General features: G+C 42.9%; 1 protein-coding gene across 2 annotated transcripts in view; it reads right to left on the bottom strand.

Annotated features, from left to right (window-relative positions):
- Window positions 1–22,447, bottom strand: part of NLRP13 (NLR family pyrin domain containing 13) — a 41,364-nt gene that overhangs the window by 7,441 nt on the left and 11,476 nt on the right. For both annotated transcript variants that reach the window (XM_030821800.1, XM_030821799.1), the window contains exons 5-9: window positions 12,976–14,563; window positions 11,836–12,006; window positions 9,072–9,236; window positions 6,225–6,395; window positions 3,322–3,492 (exon numbers count right to left, since the gene is read on the bottom strand). In XM_030821800.1, coding sequence (XP_030677660.1) covers window positions 3,322–3,492; window positions 6,225–6,395; window positions 9,072–9,236; window positions 11,836–12,006; window positions 12,976–14,563 — 2,266 coding nt within the window. The remainder of the gene's footprint in view (window positions 1–3,321; window positions 3,493–6,224; window positions 6,396–9,071; window positions 9,237–11,835; window positions 12,007–12,975; window positions 14,564–22,447) is intronic.

The raw sequence follows: 22,447 nt of genomic DNA, 5'->3' as shown, positions 1-22,447 counted from the left end.
AATCTCCCATAATGGCAGGTCTGAATTTCCCAGAATAAATTACTATACCATAATAAGTTCAAAATAGTTAATCCAGGTGACTATTTGGAGAAAATATGGGATGAGGCGGGGAGGGATGAGGAGAGGAGGGACAAGGAAGACAGGAGGAGAGAGAGGAACATTGGAAGGTGATACCCTTATGCAGAGAAGGCACATGGCAATCCAAAATCCTTAAGCCTCCCTCTCCCTGCCAAAAAAAGGTTTGGCCTGGCATGGTGACTCACGCCTATAATCCCAGCAGTTTGGGAGGCCGAGGTGGGTGGATCACGAGGTCAAGAGTTCGAGACCAGCCTGCCCAACATGGTGAAGCCCAGTCTCCACTAAAAATACAAAAATTAGCCAGGCATGGTGGTGGGTGTCTGTAATCCCAGCTACTCAGGAGGCTGAGGCAGGAGAATCGCTTAAACCCAGGAGGCGGAGGTTGCAGTGAGCCAAGATCACACCATCGCACTCCAGCCTGGGCGACAGAGCAAGAGTCTTAAAAAAAAAAAAAGTTTTGTCTATGTGAAAAATGTCCATGTGGCTAACCCATCAAAGGCCAAGTGTAAGAGAACTGCCAGCCTGATAAATGATACATGCAAATCAGACCAAAGACAGTCAGATTTCCCTGGAGTTTAGACATGGTGGTCAAAGCGTACAAAAATCTCAACAGGAATATAATTGTTGGCTTTGTGTTTTTTCTTTTTTTTTGAGATCTATTCCACGGGATGGCAAATGTACTTAATAGAATATTGTACCTTTCAAAATTGCTAACATAATAAATTTCAAATATTGTCACCACAAAAATAGTGTTAAGTATTTGAGGTGATGGACACGTTAACTAAATTATTCCACATTGTATTCATAATCATAATACTTTGTACCCCCAAAACATATACAGATGGCACATTTACAATAAAAAGATTAAAGTCCTAAAAACAAAGAATTCCCTGCAAGTGACTGGGGAAAAACAAAATGTAATAGTTTAAAAAAAAAAAATCAGCAAATGGTATCAATAGGCTTTTTTTATCTGGAAGTTTTTGTGAATGGTTGTCAGCATCTGAAAACATACTCAACTTCATTCTTATAAATGCAGATGCAAATATAAAACTACTTTGTGTTTACAAAGGAAGAGATATGACCCACAGGATGAGCCTCAAAATAATTTTAGAGGGAGAAATTAGTTCAACCATTGTGGAAGACAGTGTGACAATTCTTCAAGAATCTAGAACCAGGCCGGGTGCAGTGGCTCACGCCTGTAATCCCAGCACTTTGGGAGGCTGAGGGTGGTGGATCATGAGGTCAGGAGATCGAGACCATCCCTGGCTAACATGGTGAAACCCTGTCTCTACTAAAAATGCAAAACATTAGCCAGGCATGGTGGCAGGCGCCTGTAATCCCAGCTACTCAGGAGGCTGAGGCAGGAGAATGGCTTGAACTCAGGAGGTGGAGCTTGCAGTGAGCTGAGATCGTGCCACTGCACTCCAGCCTGGGCGACAGAGCAAGACTCCATCTCAAAAAAAAAAAAAAAAAAACTAGAACCAGAAATCCCATTTGACCCAGCAATCCCCATTACTGAGTGCTGGTGAAGCTTTAGATGAAAGGAGATAGGCCATAAATCAGTAATGGTTGAAGTTTGAGCATGGATTGGAATATATGCTCTTCTCTCTACTCTTTTTTTTTTTTTTTTTGAGACAGAGTCTCGCTGTCACCCAGGCTGGAGTGCAGTGGCGTGATCTCGGCTCACTGCAGGCTCCGCCCCCCAGGGTTCACGCCATTCTCCTGCCTCAGCCTCCCGAGTAGCTGGGACTACAGGCGCCCGCCACCACGCCCGGCTAATTTTTTGTATTTTTAGTGGAGACGGGGTTTCACCGTGTTAGCTAGGGTGGTCTCGATCTCCTGACCTCGTGATCCGCCCGCCTTGGCCTCCCAAAGTGCTGGGATTACAGGTGTGAGCCACCGTGCCCGGCCTCCTCTCTACTCTTTTCAAATTCCCCTGGAAAAATAAATCCGTTGGGTCAGGCGTGGTGGCTCACGTCTTGGTACATGCTAGACCGCACATAACCAGCACCCAGTAAAAACCCTGGGCTCAGGGTCTCTAACGGGCTGCCCTGGTAGACCACACTTGGCATGATTGCCACAGCTGGTGGCTGGAGGAATTGTGTGTCTTGTGTGACGTCAGAGACAAAGCTTGGAGTCTTAAGGAAAAGACACACTCACACAAAGGATTTCTCAGCAAAGCAAATTTACTTCTGCACAGAGGGTGCTTTTTCTCTTTGGCCAGTCGCCACGAGAGCACATAGAACAAAGGAGAATGAAAGTTTTTATCCCTGATGCGAATCCTGACCCCGTGCCCTTTCCCCATTGGCTGGGGTCGGACCGCACAATCTTAACTAGACCCGATTGGCTAAATGTTTGAACTTTTTCTTAGATAATGTGGGCACATCAGGGAGAGAGGGGAGAGTAAGGGAGAGAGGGGAGAGGGGGAGAAGGTAGTCTGTGATGAGCTGGAGAGCTAGTTTTCTTCCCAAATAAGGAAAGGAAGGTGAGCTAATACTGATAAGCCACTGGTGCTGTCAGCATGCCTGGGCATGTAGTAAAGGCAGAAAGAAAGAGAAGGAAAGGGAAGGGGAGGGGTACTGTAGATTAAAGAATAAAGGATTGATCAGGCTATTTGAAGAGAAACCTTGTCATATCCCACACGTGACTGCACGGGGAGAGGACTCCTGGGAGCTTATGTCTGGTTTCCTCTGGACTCTGTCCCAAGCCCCTTTCCCTTTGCTGATCTGCCTTGTGTCCTTTCACCCTGATGAAGTGTAGCCGTGAATACACTATGGGCTGGATCCCGAGTCCTCCCAGTGAAACATCAAACCTGGGGGCTGGTCTCGAGGTCCCCCAGACACACACATATTCACAGTCCTCCCACTTTCCCCATCCCACACCCCCAACAAAACCAGAAGCTCCTCCCAGTGAAACATCAAACCTGGGGCTGGTCTCGAGGTCCCCAGACACACACACATTCACAGTCCTCCCACTTTCCCCATCCCACACCCCCAACAAAACCAGAAGCTCCTCCCAGTGAAACATCAAACCTGGGGGCTGGTCTCGAGGTCCCCCAGACACACACACATTCACAGTCCTCCCACTTTCCCCATCCCACACCCCCAACAAAACCAGAAGCTCCTCTATGGCAAAGAGCTTGTCCACACCTCACTCAAACCCCATCAGGAACTCAGCCATTGGTGGGTCAATTCCCATCGCTCTGCTCCATCCGCGAACTCAGAGGGAGCCAAGAAAACTTACTTCAGGCTCTGCACGTTACAATCTGGGCGACCCAAGGCCTCACACAGGAACTTGACTCCCTCGTCTCTCAGGCAGTTCTTGCTCAGATTCAGGTGCATCAGGCTCCTGTTCTGCAGGAGAGCATCTGACAAGTGCTTGCAAGCGGGTGCTCCCAGCTGGCAAAACCAGAGCCTGCAGGGTGAGAGCCACAGAGATGGACACTTCAGGGAAGCAGCCCAGACCCAGGCTCCCGGGACAGAGCCTCAGGCCCCCTCCGAGTCTACACATGCAGCAGAGCTCCCTGGACGACACGGTCTTTCTTTTTAGCTGGACACCAACCCAGGCTATGCCGGTATCTCGCGTACCATAACCCTCCCTTGGTCCAGATTTCTACAGTGAGCACACCAAGTCTGTGGTTCTCACTAGTGATTGGTTTAGGAAAAAATAGAGAAAAAAAACTTCCAAGGCTCCAAGGCTCTGGAGCCAGTTGGGCGTGGGTCCAAATGGGCTTGTCTGTCAGCAGCTGGGAGACCCTCAGCAAGCTCCCGCACTCCTTTCAGCCTTCATTGCCTTCCATTCAAAAGTGCAATAGGATGGTCTGGCAGAGAGCTGCCAGTGAGCCCGTGAGCAGTGCACGTGCTTGGGACGGCACTTGGCAAACAGGCAGTGTGCAGGTTATAGAAGATTATTACATCACAAATAGAGACGGCATATATTAGATATGCGTGTATTGCATAATATGTGTTAACATATAAGTTTTATGAAAATATATGTAGTTACATAATAGTATATCATTAATATATTAAATATTAACTATATTACATACATATATTGCATAATACATATATCATAATGTAAATATATAATGAAATATATGTTACAATTATACATGTATATACATATAATTACAATTACATTATAAATTATAACTAATAATTTGTTATAATATGTAAATAACTATATAGTTGTAATTATATAATTACAATTATAAGTGGTTAAAATTACAACATATATGTGTATGATGTTACAATGTGTAGAATTATAACAGTTATAATTATACTAATTATTAAGGTTGTAATAGAGTTGTAATAATATATTAGGGTTATAATACTAATTAGTTATAATGGTGCTACAATTCTACGCATTGTATGATTATCATACACGTATAATTACACATGTATGATTAACTCACATTCTATGTATGAATCACCTATCAATATTCCTGCTCTTGGAGGCTCAGTGCTGAATGAGCGCTGGCCCTGTGCTCCTTGGCCAGTTCAGAGTCTGTGCTTCTCCAGGATAATCAACTTGGTGACACCTAAAGGCCCTTGGCCTTTTCTATGCTTTTTATACTCACCTGACAATTGTCCAGTCTCAGGAAAACCCACCCTTCCCTCTATTCCACACCTGTACCAGAGCAGCACGAAGCAGCTAGACAAGAGGAGACCTAAAGAATCTCACCGTGCATCCATCGCTGTACAGGGTCTCTCATCCCCACACGGCAATCCTCTAGATTCCCGCAGTCCTGCCTGCAACTGCTCACATCACATCTCTGAATGGCATCTCAAGCTCCTATATCCCCAACCCAAACTCTTCTTACCCAGACCCTGCTCTGCCCCCAATCTCCCGTGTGCTGGAGAATGGTCCCACTCTTTACCTAGCTGCCAACCTCACCCTCTGGGAGGTGTTCTTGGTACCCTCCCTCCTAACCCACCTCGAATCCATCGGCAAACCCCATTGGCTCTACCTTCCGATCTATCCTGAAATCCTATAACTCCCCATAGGCCACTCTCTCCTGGATGATAGGAGCCCCATCTCTTGCTCATAGTGGTATTTTTGTCCTGACTGTAGTCCACCTAGCCACAGCAGCCTGCGTGATCTTTTGAAGCAGGTCAGATTAAGGTAATGTCCCACTTTCAATCCAAGGATGACTTTCCATCTCATCCCAGACAAAACACGAGATTCCTACACAGCCCAGCATATCCCAGGCACTGCCATCTCCTACCACTATCGCCCTCACTCTACTCCAACCATGCTAGCTTCCTCATTGTTCCTCCAACAGGCTGTGCTTGTTCCAACCTCAGGCCTTTTTTTTTTTTTTGAGATGGAGTCTCACTCTGTCATCCAGGCTGGAGTGTAGTGGCGCGATCTCAACTCACTGCAACCTCCACCTCCTGGGTTCAAGCGATTCTCCTGCCTCTGCCTCCTGAGTAGCTGGGATTACAGGCACCATGCCCCGCTAATTTTTTGCATATCTTTAGTAGAGATGGGTTTTGCCATGTTGGTCAGGCTGGTCTTGAATTCCTGACCTCGTGATCTGCCTGCCTCAGCCTCCCAAAGTGCTGGGATTACAGGCGTGAGCCACCTTGCCCAGTCCAACCTCAAGCCTTTCACTCTGCTGTTCCTTCTCTGCATATGGCTGCCTCCCTTGCTTCATCTGAGTCTCCAAGTATCACCTCTTCAAATAGGTTAGTGAGAGAAGACCTGCTGGGAAATCAACCCCATCCCTGTCACTCTACTCTCATTCTGTTTTGTTTTTCTTCATATCTATTGTTTTGTTTTTATATGTCACTCATAAAACTATATCTTCCACATGGGCAGGAAGTACATCTGTCATATCTACCACCCCAGCCTTGAGGCCTTGTTCTCTCTCTGCTAGGCGCTCACATATGGGTTGACCAAAAAATTCATTACTTCCTGGGGTCCTCGTGGAAATTAAGTTTCTTGGCAAAAGCTCCAGAGATGGAATCAACAAATCCAGGATGCTACTCAGAATCTGTTTTAGAGCAATTCCTGGCACATAGTAATTACTCAATGAATGTTACTTTTTAATAATATAAATAGATATCAAATGAAGAAACCATTGTTCTTGATATCTGTGCCCAAAGAGTCATTTCTAGAAATGGAACCAGGGAAAAACTTACTCCAGTCTCTCTAAGGCACACTTGGGGTGAGTCAGGGCTGCACACAATAGCTTTATGCCGTCGTCTTGGAGCCGATTAAATCCCAGACACAATCGAGTTACGTGTTGGATGCTGGTGAGAAACAAGGCCAGGTCCTGGCAGGTGGCCGCTGACAGGTTGCATTTCTCCAGGCTGTGGAAGGTGCAGGTGCAAGGTGAGCCTCAGCCATGGTGCCCAGTTTCCTCTACTTTTCTCTCTCAACCACTTGATCCCTGAGACCCAAACATCATGGGAAGATTAAATTGGAGAAAGAACAAAAGCTTAAAGAAGGAGAAAAAGGGCAAGGCGCAGTGGCTCACGCCTGTAATCCCAGCAGTTTGGGAGGCCAAGGCGGGTGGATCACCTGAGGTCAAGAGTTGGAGAGCAGCCTGGCCAACATGGTGAAACCTCATCTCTACTAAAAAAAGAATACAAAATATATATCCAGATATATATATATGTATATATAAATATATACACATATATTATATATATTTTGTATATATATATATATATATATATTTTATATATCTGGGCATGGTGGCGCGCATCTGTAGTCCCAGCTACTCAGAAAGGCTGAGGCAGGAGAATTGCTTGAACCCAAGAGGCGGAGGTTGTGGTGAGCCAAGATTGCGCCACTGTACTCCAGCCTGGGTGACAGAGTGAGACTCCATCTCAAAAAAAAAAAAAAAAAAAAAAAAAAGAAAAAGGTGAGTCAAGGTAGGGTTTTCTCAGTCCTATTGAGGTGTGGGCTGGATCACACTTAGTTGCAGAATGAGAGGACTGCCCTGTGCATTACAGGATGTCAATAATAACTGACCTTTAGGCACTAGGTGTTACCCACTAGTAGCAACCCCCCCCCCCACCATCAGGACAACCAAGTATGTTGTCCAGGCATTGCCAAATGTCCCCTGGGGGACAAAACCAAATCATCCCAATTTCAACTAATTTAATAGAATCCAGTTGAAAACCCTTGGATTTGAGGAGGATCAAAGAAGCCTAAGGAAATTATGCAAAGAAAGGCTGCCGGGTGAGATAGCCATGATCAAAGTGAGGGGAAAGCTGGCTGGAACTGAGACCTAAGGTGGTGGGAAGAAAGAAGAGGCCAGGCATGGTGGCTCACGCCTGGAATCCCAGCACCTTGGGAGGCCAAGGCGGGTGGATCACCTGAGGTCAGGAGTTCGACCTGGCCAACATGGTGAAACCCCATCTGTACTAAAATTACAAAAATTAGCTGGGGATGGTGGTGTGCGCCTGTAATTCCAGCTATTCTGGAGGCTGAGGCAAGAGAATCGCTTGAACCCAGGAGGTGGAGGTTGCAGTGAGCCGAGATAGTGCCACCATACTCCAGCCTGGGTGACAGAGTGAGACTCCATCTCAGTTAAAAAAAATAAAAAAAAAGACAGAACGACAGACAGAACGACAGACAGATAGATAGAAAAAGAAAGAAAATAAGTATATCAATGTGATAAGTAAATGCAGTAGGGGGATCCCCGAGGTTCCCCAAAACATACCCACTGCCACCCCCACTGTACCACTCCAACTAGAAAAGAAGATGCTTTGAGAAGGCCGCAAGACTTACGACAGCTCCTTCAGGGGACACGTTGGCAGCGTGGAGGACTCCCTCAGGCTTCTCACTTCAGAGAGATCATTGTCCCCCAGGCTGAGGAAGTTGAGACTTGTGTTCTCAGTGAGATTGAGAAAAAGCTGACAAATCTGGTGGGTAAGTCCACAGGACTCCAACCTATCACAGAGGCCCCAAGACAGACCGTTACTCTTCGAAAGTGATCTGCGTTTACAGACCCCCCTGCTCCATGAATGACAGCTGACTTTCTCCCTTTTCCTCATCCCTTTCAGAGGTTGGACGGCCCGCATGTCAACGCTACTCAAAGTGTGGGCCACGCTCCAGCAAGAGCAGCATGACATGGTAGCCTGTTAGAATAGCTCATTCTCAGGTCCCACCCCAAACGTGCGGGATCTCTGCAGTTGAGTTCCTGGAATCTGCATTTCTTTTTTGAGTTGGAGTCTTGCTCTGTTGCCCAGGCTGGAGTGCAGTGGTGTAATCTCAGCTCACTGCAACCTCCGCCTCCTGGGTTCAAGCGATTCTCCTGCCTCAACCTCCTGAGTAGCTGGGATTACAGGCACGTGCTACCACGCCCGGCTAATTTTTGTATTTTTTAGTAGAGATGGGGTTTCACCATGTTGATCAGGCTGGTCTCAAACTCCTGACCTCATGATCTGCCCCGCTCGGCCACCCAAAGTGCTGGGATTACAGGCATGAGCCACCACGCCTGGCCTGGAATCTGTATTTTAAAACACCCGCTAGGTTGGGCCGGGCACAGTGACTCATGCCTATCTATCCCAGCACTCAAGAGGCCGAGGCAGGCAGATCACTTGAGTCCAGGAGTTCAAGACCAGCCTGGGCAACATGCTAAAACCCCATCCCTACAAAAAGTACAAAAATTCACTGGGTTTGGTGGCATACACCTGTAGTCCCAGCCACTCGGCAGCTGCAGTGGGAGGATTGCTTGAGCCAAGGAGACAGAATTTGCAGCAAGCAGAGATCACATCACTGCACTCCAGCCTGGGCAACAGAGTGAGACCCTGTCTCAAAAACAACAAAATAAAAAATAACCTCCCCCAAGGTGAGGCTGATATACGTTAAAATTTGAGAATCACAGCTCTACACATAGGAACATTCTCCTTTGCTCATCCTTCTCTGTCTCCTTCTGCTACAATGCCGAATGATGTCAGCCCTCCCAGTGGATCGTGGAAGCTATGGGTGGTCTTGCAACCCCCCTTGACAGATCTAGGGAGCCAAAGACTTACCACAGATACTTGAGGTTACAATCTGAGTGTCTCAAAGCTTTAAGAATCAGGGGGACAGTCATTCCCAGCTTGTTAGAGCTGAAGTTCAGATGGGTCAGCTTGCTGTTACCCTGAAGGACAATAATGAGGTCCTGCAGAACCCACTCAGGAGTTACCGATTTACACCTAAGGAAGGGAAGGGACATGAAAGCTGGACTGGGGGAGAAGACTGGTTTCCAGGATCCCATCTGCCTCCTCACCCTGCCTTCTACCACTCACACTGCCAAGGTTATACAGGAATCAAGAACAAGGGCTGAGCCATAGTACTGGACCTTGAAAATAAAAACTAACATATACTCCCCCGACCCCCGCAAAAAAATCAGTAAGCTCAGTTGCAAGTACGAAGTCAGGAATCCCTCCCTCCCTCCCCAACTCTCCTAGAGACCTGCCATGAAGAGGTCCTGGGGCCACCTACTCTTCTAGGAAATGACCTCCCCATACACACATACAATCCAACCTAGAAAAGCCCAGCAAGAATAACTCTCTTGCATTTTCTTGAACTTCTTTCTCTACCTTGAGAACTAAAAACCAAAATTTTAATATTAAAAGAAAAATTTAAAAAGAAGACTGCCCAATCCCATTACTGGGTATATGCCCAAAGGAACATAAATCATTCTATTATGAAGACACATGCATATGTATGTTCATTGCAGCACTATTCACAATAGCAAAGACAGGAAATCAACCTAAATGCTCATCAATGACAGACTGAACAAAGAAAATGTGGCACCCATATACCATGGAATACTATGCAGCCATAAAAAAGAATGAGATCATGTCCTTTAAAAGCACATGGATGAAGCTGGAGGTCATCATCCTTAGGAAGCTTATGCAGGAACAGAAAACCAAATACCACATGTTCTCACTTGTAAGTCGGAGCTAAATGATGAGAACACATGGACACATGGAGAGGAACACTGGGGCCTGTTGGAAGGTGAAAAGTGGGAAAAGGCAGAGGATCAGGAAAAATAACTAATGGGTACTGGGATTAATATCTGGGTGATGAAATAATCTATACAACAAACCCCATGACACACATTTACCTATGTAACATACACTTGTACCCCTGAACTTTAATGTATTTTAAAAAAATAAAGGCCGTGGCCCCCTATGCCTGCCTCTCATGAGCTTGGTCCAGCTCACTCAATACACTGAGGTTTGAGGAAAATTATGATCAAACCTTTCACTCTTAACTGGTTGAATCAATGCACGCATCTAGGCTTTAGACCTTGAAAAGTAAGACCTAATGGTGGGGGAAAAGCAAGGCAGAATTCACTGGCCTAGACACCAGATCATTCAAACAAATCCCACCTCAGATTCAATGCTACACATTACTCTCCCCCCTATAGTTTTTCCCCCCCTTAATTGTTATACAAAGTCCACCTCCATTTGCTAATTCCTTCCTATCTTCAAGCCAGATCTGAGACCCTGTCATTCATTCCTCCTTGGATCATATTAGCAGGGGACCAATACACTTTAGTCCACAGCTGTGCTCCAGCTCCAGAGAGGACCCTCCCCCTGCTCACCTTTATTTTAAAAGGTTCTATTTTTAATTCACATACTTTTTCCCTTTTCTGCAGCTCATCTTTCTCCCTAATTCATCCCAGGACAAGCCTAGGAAACCCTGGTGTTGCCTCCAAGAGGAAAGACATACACATCAAATGCAGTGGTATGCTGATAAATGTTACCTCTGGATCTCCAGGAAAAAAAAAAGTCCTAATTTATAGCTTTGCCAATTTCTGTGGTGTAAATTCTCCAAGCCATTCATGGCCAATTTCGATCTGCCCACTTGCTGTCACTAAACGGAGTTACAAAGATAGGTACACACACAAGTGGCTCTCACCAGGTTGTAGCAGCTGACTCCAACATGTCACTGGACAGAAATAAATGTCTAGAATTGGTAATAGAAGGCCTGATGGCTTTGTTGATATCATTTGAATATACTAAGTACATTCTCCTCATGGTGCCTTCTATCTTGTTTTCTTGGCTTGGAATGCTCTTTTTCCCCAGGTATCCACCGGCACAGTCCCTCCTCCTTCCCTACACTGAGTCAAGTCGGTATTTACCCAAATACCTTTCCAGTGAGGCCCTTCTGCCTTTCCTACCTAAAAAATGCAAGCCACCTTCCTCCTCATACATCCTTTCTGAGCCCCCAGTTTTCTTTGGGAGATGCCACCCTCTTGGGTCCTATTCTGATGATTTTGTTTGCTTCCCTGACACAATGTAAGATCCCTAATGGCAGGAGTTATCTGTTGGCTTCACTGCTAGAACCTCAGAACTGAGAACAGAACCTGGCACACAGGAGGTGCCCAATACTCACTGAACGCAGGAGTGACCCATCAAACACTACCTACTTTTGCTTAAGACACGAAACAGTCTCAGACTACACGTGTCTGTAGCTCTTCTCGAGTGCTTTGACTCCACCATACCCTAGAAGTTTTCTACTCCTTCAAATCCAGCTCACAACAGGACTGAGGCCCTAGGGAAAAGTTACTTTGTCTACAGGTGCCTCTAATGCGAGATCATTCTTGATAGATCAGCATTTTAAAATTTCAGCCTACTTTGCCTAAGTAGCAGTTTCATAAATACAAGCACAGTTTATTTTATCCTCCTGAGCACGTAGCTTGCCTTCTGGCAAATAGATAGCCAACCGCACTCATCAAAAGGGAGAAGTTGGGAGATTCTCCTAGGGTATCTTCTTGAGCTGCTGGCGTCTCACACTTACGTCAGTTTCTGGACTTTGCATCTTGGATTTTTCAGTGCAAGACAGAGACCCTTCACAGAGGAAGCATGAAGTTTGCTGTTACTCAGGTCTAGCTCATGCAGATTCTCATTTGTGACCAATGTAGAGCAAATATTGTTCCATGCGTGCATCCTGGAATCAACCTTGCTTGTCCTTCATGAGACAGAACACGGGTAAGAGCAAATTAGCCTCAAGCAACACCCAGAACACAATTTATGGGACACAGAAAGAAGCCCTAACAAAATTATTAGAATTTTCCTCATGTGGCTGGGTGCGGTGGCTCACGCCTGCAATCCCACCACTTTGGGAGACCGTCAGGAGTTTGAGACCACCATGGCCAACATGGAGAAACCCCATCTCTACTAAAAATACAAAATCAGCCAGGCATAGTGGTGCATGCCTGTAATCCCAGCTACTCGGGAGGTGGAGGCAGGAGAATGGCTTGAACCTGGGAACCTAGATCTGTCAGGGTATGGGGGTTGCAAGACCACCCCTAGCTTCCATGATCCATTGGAAGGGCTGACAGTACTCAGCATTGTAGCAGAAGGAGACAGAGAAAGATGAGCAAAGGAGAATGTTCCTATGTGTAGAGCCATGATTCTCAAATTTTAATGTATATCAGCCTCACCTTGGGGGAGGTTATTTTTTATTTTGTTTTGTTTTTGAGACAGGGTCTCACTCTGTTGCCCAAGCTGGAGTCCAGTGATGTGATCTCTGCTTGCTACAGCCTCTGTCTCCTTGGCTCAAGCAATCAACCTACCGCAGCCCCCGAGTAGCTGGGACCACAGGTGTGTGCCACCACACCCAGCTAATAACCACTCAGTCATGGACATTCAGTTAGATACAAGTAGATGTCTTAGCACAATGCCTGGTACTTAAACCTTCCATATTCAATGCCTAAGATATAAAGATCTATCTTTAAGTAGATCAATTAAATTAGCTAGGAAACAAGATGATGCCTAAAGGAAAATATTCTTTCAAGTTAGAGCTGCTCCAGACCATTTGGTCGGAAATAAGCACGAATACATAATGACAACACATCCCTGGTTTTGCATGAAAGAATTTGCACAGAGCCTGAGAAAATAGGAGAAAGTTGAGAAAGAAATGATTTGTAATACTCACTCCAGAATTTCCAAGTCCCTTTCAAGGATGTGACTGCTAACAGAAAGCCTTAGCTTATTTAACCTTTTACAGTGCTTTAGGCAAAATGAAGAAGCTTGGAGTTCTTCATCCCCCAAGATATTAAGGTCAACTTCAAAGATATGACCCAACATCTTCTTTGCGAAGTCTTCCTCCTGGGACTCACGTAGGCAGTGAAAAAGTTGTAGAATGTGAAATTGGAGAGAGGCACTTTCAGCCTTACCTAACTCTTCTCCCCACTTTAACAATTCCTCCGTTACCCTGGGAGATATTTTACAATGCAAAGTATCTTCCAGTTCTCTTGCTATGTTTTTATTTAAAAGACCGAAGAAGAACAGAACCACTGAAGTCCAGTAGTCTTCTTTGTTAAGCAAGACGTCTCGCAGTAACATCTTCATCTCTTGTGGCTTTGTGGAATGGGAAAGGAATTCTCCAGGTTCCTCTAGCACAAAGGACATGGCTGCAAAAAACTCCTGGAAACTTAGGTGGGTGAAAGTAGTGCAACCCCCACGGTCATTGATCTTTTGAAGAATATTGAACTCGTAGAGAGAATCAATGAAAGGCACTTCCAGGCCCTCGATCTCAGTGTCTACTTTGTTAAACGTGAAGTTCATAGACCACAGCCCTTCTATGGCCAGACTGCAGAGGGCCTTCCATTGTCCTGGCCAGCTGTCATCTGCCAAATCCACCTCTGCTGTGGAGAACAAGTTGGAGAAAAAACAGGCATACAGACTGGTGGTGGTCTGAGTGATTGACTGGAGATCGTAATACCTCACCTTAGGCTGCTTCAGACAGGAACATACGGTCCAACACACCATGGGGGCACTGCAGGAATGAAAGAGAGTTTCGTTTTTTCTTATCTGCTGCAGGATTTTCTCAACTTCACTTGAGTCATCAAAGTGTCTCATGAAATATACCCATAGGTCTTCCCCTGTGAACCCTGTAATTTGTACAAAGCATGGATTCACTAATGAGGCCTTAAGATCTGTCACAAACCAGGTCTTGATCGTGATCAGTAAGGTAGCCAGGGGAACCAATTCTTTCTTCAACAAGCTGTGTAGGATTTTGGTCACCGGGAGCTCCTGGTACCAGTCTGTACATGGCGAGCCATCATCCAAGCTCTCAGAGTGTGACTCAGATATGAGTATTTCCTCAAAGCCATCAATAATAAACAGGAGCTTCTCTGGTTGAGACATGAACTCTTCAATGGGGGCATCAAAATCGGGCCAATCCAAAGAAATCAATTCAGCAAAGGTAGTTTCCTTCATGTACCTTATTTTATGGCAGCTGAGATAGAAAACATAGGAGAACCTTTGCTGAAAGAGAACTCCACTTGCCCAGTGCAGCATAGCCTGCATTGCCAAGGTGGTCTTCCCAACCCCTGCACTCCCCACCAAGACTATCGTCTGGGCCTGGGCTCTAGTCCTATTAGGATCCAGTAGGCGCTGCAGTTCCTCGTGTTCATCCTTTGATGTATTACGGATATATATGTGGTCTTTAGGCCAACTGATGTTGTCCCATGTCTCCAGTAGTTCAGCCTTCATCTTCTCTCTGTATTTTCTTCTGTAGTCTAGAGAGGGCGGAGTGGGGAGAACAATGGTAAGAATAAATTTCAGAGTTAGGAATGATTCAGTTACAAAGTTCCTACCCCAAAGACTTGAATAAGAGAAACTCTGCCTTCCAGGGTTTTGTGGGAATGCGGTGGTAGAAAGTTGCAAAAGGAGGCTGAGGCAGGAGAATGGTGTGAACCCCGGAGGCGGAGGTTGCAGTGAGCTGAGATGCACCACTGCACTCCAGCCTGGGTGACAGAGCGAGACTCCGTCTCAAAAATAAAATAAAATAAAAAATAAAAAAGTTGCAAAATATGAAGACAAATAATTTGACGATATATACAAATGAAAAATACAGAATAACATAAGAGAGATCAAGAACACCTTTCAGAGAAGGCAGAGAAGGGATCATAGTGAGAAGCCTTTCACTAGAGGATTCTACACTGAGAGTAGAGAAGAATCATCAGAAGAGAAGTCAGTCTGGGGTACTTTCAGGCAGGGTGGAAGGCGAAGGTGAATGCCCACCCAGAATTTTTTTCTGCAAGCCTCTTGAGGGGGCCCACCCCATTGCCTGACCAGCTCAGCACCCCAAAAACACCTTCTAGCCAATAGAGGGGGCCCATGAGCCCTCTTCTCTCACCAGCTATCAGGTTTTTCTCACTTCCTCGAAACACTTGAGGGCAACAAGGGATTTGGGCAGGTGAGAGTCCCCCACTCACCAAAGGCTGACCCGACTCGACTCACAAGGGAATCGGTAACTGTAGAGCCTGCCGGTTTCCCTGGTCCCTGTGCGCAGACAGCTTCAGCTGGTGAGGGCTTGGACTCCAGGTTGCCCTGAAGATCAAGGCTTTGTGTCTCTCCCATTCTCCCCATTCCTGGGTTTCTTCCCAAAATGACTACTGTGGGGCCAGTCACAGCACAAGGGCCAGGACCTCTAGAGAGGCTGGGGTGAGGAGGGATTGAGCTAGCGATTCTTAGAGGCCTTCTGGGGCCTACTAAGTATGCTGAGACAGAAGTGAGCATTCTAGAGTATAGTGACCAAGGCACGTGGTAGGAGGCTGGATCGTGATTATCTTTGCTTCGAAAACCAAGGAATGAGACGCCGTATTTTTAAAACTCCAGGTTTTATAAAGAATAGATTATGATGCATCAGTGTAGGAAAGGAGGCAGAGAAAACAGGTAGAAAGCTACTACTATCTTCATCTAAGTGAAAGTGGGCACCTGGCAGACTAGAATGTATTTGTAGAATATACCCCATAAGTATATGTAACTATTACATATCTGCAAAAAATATAGGAATGAATGGTAATCACCATTCCACTTTCTACTTCTATGAGTTCAAGATTTTTAGATCCATATGTTATTGAGATGGGGCAGTAATTGCCTTTTTGTGCCTGACTTATTTCACTTGCCATAATATCCAGGTTCATCCATGTTGTCACAAATGATAGAATTTCCTTCTCTTTAAAGGCTGAATAGTATTCTATTGCATCTATAGGCCTTATTTTCTTTATCCATTCATCTGTTGATGGATACTTAGGCTGAATTCTTATCTTGGCTATTGTGAATAGTGCTGCAATGAACATGGGAGTAAAAATCTCTTTGACATACTGATTTCTTCTTGCCAAGTGAAATAAGCCGGACACAGAAAGACAAATGCCAGGTGATTTCACTTATATGTAGAATCTAAAAAAGTAAAACTCAGAAGTAGAGAGTAAAGTGGTGTTTACTAGAGGCTGGGGAATGACGTGGGGAAAAGAGAGGGAAAAGAGAAATTTTGAGCAAAGGATACAAAGAGGAATGAGTTCTGTGATGTATTGCATAGCAACGTAACTGTAGTTAATAACAATGTGTCATATAGTTCAACATTTCAGATAGAGTAGATTTTAAGTGTTCTTGCCACAAAGAAAAAGTAAGTATTGTGGATTGAAGAGGTTCGAGATGGCTGACTGGAGACATTGGGTGCCAGTTCTTAGAACCAAAATTACAAATAGGTAATTATAGCCATGTATGGTGGCTCATGCCTGTAATCCCAGCACTTTGGGAGGCCGAGGCAGCTGGGTCACCTGAGGTCAGGAGTTCAAGACCAGCCTGGCCAACATGGTGAAACCCCATCTCTGCTAAAAATACAAAGATTAGCCAGGCGTGGTGGCAGTGGCACACGCCTGTAATCCCAGCTACTCGGGAGGCTGAGGCAGGAGAATCGCTTGAACCTGGGAGGCGGAGGTTGCAGCAAGCCAAGATCGCACCACTGTACTCCAGCCTGAGCAACAAGGCAAGACTCTGTCTCAAAAACAAACAAAACAAATAGATAATCACAATTCAAATAGAATATCAGGAGAGAATACTCAAGCCCAACAGAGAACTCATAGGAAGTAGCTGGGGCACAGAAAAAGGAAGAGAAGCCAACTTGGCCAGCAAAGATCAGCTGGGATGGGCTTGCTTGTCCAGCTTCACCCAACTTCACTCCCACCCCTCCATGGCTGATCATGGAGCCCGAGCCACTATGCCTTCCACAGACCAGCCCATTGCCTGATGCACAAGAAAGTTTCTCCTGGTAAACAAAGATCAAGCATAAAAGCTACTGCAACTGCTGCAGCTGGCTCTAACCTGCAAGTGTCATCTACTGGACTAGATGTCAAACTATACAACCCAATACAAAAGCTGCTGACACAAGTAAACAGTGCTTGGGAACCAGATAAGCTTCAAGACCTCAGCAAACTGGCTCCAAAGGAGACCAAGAGCCTACTCACACACCTAGTAAACCACTACTAAAACCACATTTAGAAAGCCACTGCACTAATACTGTCTATAACCAAAGAATTCATACAGAGTCTTTGTCATTGAAAGCACTCAGAAGAAAAGCCAAATGACCCTACTAAACATACATTATAGTCACATCCTCATGGGAAAAACAGTCCCATCTAAACAACAGTAAAGGCAAAAATAAGAAGTGATAGTTTCTTCAGGTAAGAAACTAATGTACAATTCTTGGCATATGAAAAAAAACCCATGACACCCCCAAAGGATTGTACTAACTCTCTAGCAATGGATCCTAACCAAAATGAAAATGTAAAAATGCCAGATAAATAATTTAAAATATTGATTTTAAAGAAGCTCAGTGAGATCCAAGAGAAATCAAAATCTGTACAAAGAAATCAAAAAACAAACTCAGGATATGAATGAGAAATTTATCAAAGAGATATTTTTGAGAGAAAAATCAAATATAACTTCTAGAAATGAAAAATTCATTGAAGAAATTACAAAATATAGCTGAAAGTTTCAACAACAGATTAGACAAAGAAGAGGAAAGAATCTCAGAACTTGAAGGTCTTTCAAATTAATTTAGTCTGACAAAAATAAACAAGATTTTAAGAAAATGAACAAAGTCTTCAAAAGGTATGGGACTACATACAATGTCGGAACCTATGAATCATATGTATTCACGAGGGAGAAGAAAAAGTAAAAAGTTTTAAAAACCTATTGTGGAAATACTTGAGAAAAACTTCCCTACTCTGGCAAGAGATCCAGGCATCCAAATATAAGAGGCTTAATGAACTCCAAAAAAATGCATTGCAAGAAGGGCCTCACTATGTTATTTATTCATCAGACTAAGTTTAATGTGAAGGAAAAAACCTAAAAAAAAAAAAAATCAGTAAGAGAAAATAATCTAGTCACCTATGAAGCAAATCCCATCAGACTAACAGCAGACTTCTCAGCAGAAAACTTACAAGCTAGAAGGAATTGGAATTCTATTTTCAAAGGTTTTTTGTTTAAAGAAATAAACTGTTAACCCCAAGTTTTGTATCCTTCTACAATAAGCTTTATAAATGAAGAAATAAGTCTTTCTCAGACAAGCAAACACTGAGGGAATTTGTCACTACTAAACTTGTACTACAGGAAATACTTGAAGGAATTCTAAACATGGAAGTAAAAGGTTGATACTTGCCATCACAAAAACACACAAAAGTATAAAATACACCAGTCTTATAAAGCAATTACACAAAGGAGAAAGAAAAATCAAATTATAGCATGACAGAATTCCATCAAATCACAAAGAAAAAGAACAACAAAAAAATCTGCAAGGCAACTAGAAATCAACATTGTAACTGGAAAAAAGGTCATATATCAATATTTACCTTCAATATACATGGATTAAATGCTCTTCTTAAAAGATATAAATTGGAGGAATAGATTTTAAAACATAAGCCAAATATATGCTGCTAAAAAAAAAAAAACTCATCTTACTTCACTATAGACTGAAGGTAAAGGGTAGAAAAAGATTCTACTTTTCCCACTTTGCTTCACAAAAAGCAAACTGGAGTAGCTATACTTATATTAGTTGAAAGACTTTCAACCAACAACAGTTTAAAAAAAGGCAAAGAAGGTTATTATATAACGATAAAGGGATCAATTCAACAAGATATAATAATCCTAAATATATATACGTCCATACCAGAGTACCTAGATTCATAAAACAAATATTGGGGGGTGCGGTGGCTCATGCCTGTAATCCCAGCACTTTGGGAGGCCGAGGCAGGCGGATCACGAGGTCAGGAGATCGAGACCATCCTGGCTAACACGGTGAAACCCCGTCTCTACTAAAAATACAAAAAATTAGCCGGGCGTGGTGGTGGGCGCCTCTAGTCCCAGCTACTCGGGAGGCTGAGGCAGGAGAATGGTGTGAACCCGGGAAGCGGAGCTTGCAGTGAGCCGAGATTGTGCCACTGCACTCCAGCCTGGGCAACAGAGCAAGACTCCATCTCAAAATAAATAAATAAATAAATAAATAAATAAATAAATAAATAAAACAAATATTATTAGACCTAAAGACAGCAAACAATAATACTGGGAGACTTCAACACCCCACTGACAGTACTAGACAGATCATCAAGACAGAAAATCAACAAAGGAAGTCTGAACTTAAATTGGACTTTAGACCAAATGAACCTAACACACATTTACAGAACCTTCTACTCAACAACTGCAGAATATACATTCTTCTCATCAGTGTATGGAGCATTCCTTGAAATAGACCATATGTTAGGCTACAAAACAAGGCTCAATAAATTTTTTAAAAATTGAAATTATATCAAGTATCTTCTCAGTCTACAGTGAAATAAAACTAGAAATCAATCTCAAGAGAAACTCCTGAAACTATGCAAATGCACAGAAATTAAACAACTGCTCCTAAACAGTCTTTAGGCCAATGACAAAATTATGACAGAAATCAAGTTTTTTGAAACTAATGAAAATGGAGACACAACATATCAAACCTGTGATACAGCAAAAAAAAAAAAAAAAGTTTATAGCATTAAATGCTTACATTTAAAAAAAATCACAAATTAACAACCTAACAATGCAACTCAAGGAAAAAGAATAAGAACAAATCAAACCCAAAGCTAGAAGAAAAATAACAAATCAGAGCAGAACTAGAGACCAAAATAACAATACAAAGGATCAATAGAACCAAAGGTTGGTTACCTTAAAAAATAAACAAGATTGATAGATGGCTAGCTGTACTAACTAATGAAAGAAGAGAAGATTCAAACAAACAATCAGAAATTAAAAAGGAAACATTACAACTGAGACCACAGAAATACAGATGATCAGAGACTACTATGGACAACTCTATACTCACTAACTAAAAACCCAAGAAGAAACAGATAAATTTCTGGGAACATACAACCTACCAAGATTGAATCAGGAACAAATATAAATCCTGAACAGATCAACGACAAGGTGTGAGTGAATCAGTAATTTAAAAAATTAATAACAAAAAAATCCCAGTACCAGATGTATTTCACAACCAAATTCTACAAGACATACAAAAAAGAACTGGCACCAATCCTACTGAAACTGTTGCAGAAAAAGAAGTGCAAGAGGAGGGAGTGCTCTCTAATTCCTTTTATTAAGCCAGTATCATCCTGATGCCAAAGCTCAACAAGGACACAAAAAGACCACTATCCCTGATGAACATAGGTGCAAAACTCTTCAACAAAATACCAGAAAAACGATCTAAGAACACATAAAAAAGATAATATGCCATGACCAAGTGGGTTTTAACCCAGGAATACAAGGATGGTTCAACACTCACAAATCAATAAGTGTGATTCACCACATAAACAGAATTAAAAACAAAAACTATATGATCATCTCCATAGATGCATAGAAGCATTTCATAAAATTCAGCATCCCTTCATGATAAAAACCCTCAACAAACTAAGCTTCAAAGGAACATATGTCAAATTAATAAAAGCCATATATGACAAATCCACAGCCCACATTATACTGAATGGGAAAAAGTTGAAAGCATTCTCCCCAAGAACTGGAACAAGACAAGGATGCCCACTTTCACCACTCCTATTCAACACAGTACTGGCTAGTCATAGCCAGAGCAATCAGGCAAGAGAAAGAAATAAAAGATATCTAAATTGTAAAGGAAGAAGCCAAATTATCTGTTGATGATATGATCTTATATCTAGAAAACTCTAAAGACTCCTCCAAAAGACTCCTAGATTTGATAAATGAATTCATAAAGTCTTAGTATTAAAATAAAGCAATGTACAAATATCAGTAGCCTTTCTATACTCCATAATGATCAAGCCGAGAACCAAATTAAGAAGGCAATCCATTTACAATAGCTTTAAAAAAACACCTAAGGAATATATTCAACCAAAGAGGTGAAAGATCTCCACAAGGAAAACTACAAAAAACTTAAGAAATTATAGATGACACAAGTAATGCTCATGGATCAGAAGAAAAAATGTCATTAAGATGAACATACTTTCCAATATATCGATTCAATGCAATTCCTATCAAACTCCCAGCAACATATTTCACAGAATTAGAACAATCTCACAATTAATATGGAACCAAGAAAGAGCCCTAATAGCCAAAACAATTGGAAGCAAAAAGGACAAATCTGTATGCATCACATTACTTGACTTCAAATTATACCACCAGGATATAGTAAACAAAACAGCATGGTACTAGTACAAAAATAAACATATAGATCAGAATAGAAGAGGCCAGAATAGAGAGGCCAGAAATAAAGCTACATACCTACAGTTAGCTGATCTTCTGCAAAGTCAATAAAAACACACACTGGGGAAAGGGCACTCTATTCAATAAATGGTGCTGGGAAAACTGGCTAACCATATGCAGAAGAATAAAACTGGACCCTGTCTCTCACCATATTCAAAAGCTAACTCAAGATGGAATAGAGATTTAAATGTAAGACCCGAAACTGTAAAAATCCTAGAAGAAAATGTAGGGAAAAGTTTTCTGGACATTGCCTTGGCAAAGAATTCATAACTAAGACCTCAAAAGCAAACACAAGAAAAACAAAAATAAACTGATGTGACTTAATTAAGAAGTTTCTACACAGCAAAAGAAGTAATCAAGTGAACAGATAACCTGCAGGATAGGAGAAAATATTTACAAAGTATACATTCAAAGGGCTAATATCCAGAACCTACAAGGAACTCAATTTAAACAACATAATCCCATTAAAAAATGGAGAAAGGACATAAGCAGACATTTTTTAAAAGAAGACATACAAGTAGTCAAGAAACGTAAAAAAAAAAATGCTCATTACCACTAGGCAGAGAAATGCAAATTAAAGCCACAGTCAAAAAACCCAAATGTTGGCAAGGATTCAGAAAATGAAACACTTGTACACTGTTGGTGTGAAAGTAAATTAGTACAAAATCTATGAAAATATTAGATTTCTCAAAGAGCTAAAAATAGAACTACTATTTGATCCAACAATCTCACTACTGGGTATCTACTCTAAGAGAAAAAATCATATGATAAAGATACCTGCACTCCTGTGCTTATTGCAGCAGTATTCACAATAGCAAAGATATGGAATCAACCTAAGTGTCCGTTAATGGATGACT

Source organism: Nomascus leucogenys, chromosome 10 (assembly GCF_006542625.1).
Source record: "Nomascus leucogenys isolate Asia chromosome 10, Asia_NLE_v1, whole genome shotgun sequence".
NCBI classification, from domain to species: Eukaryota; Metazoa; Chordata; class Mammalia; order Primates; family Hylobatidae; genus Nomascus; species Nomascus leucogenys.
Note: the sequence above shows the minus strand (reverse complement) of the source record. Positions and strands in the feature narration are given on the sequence as shown.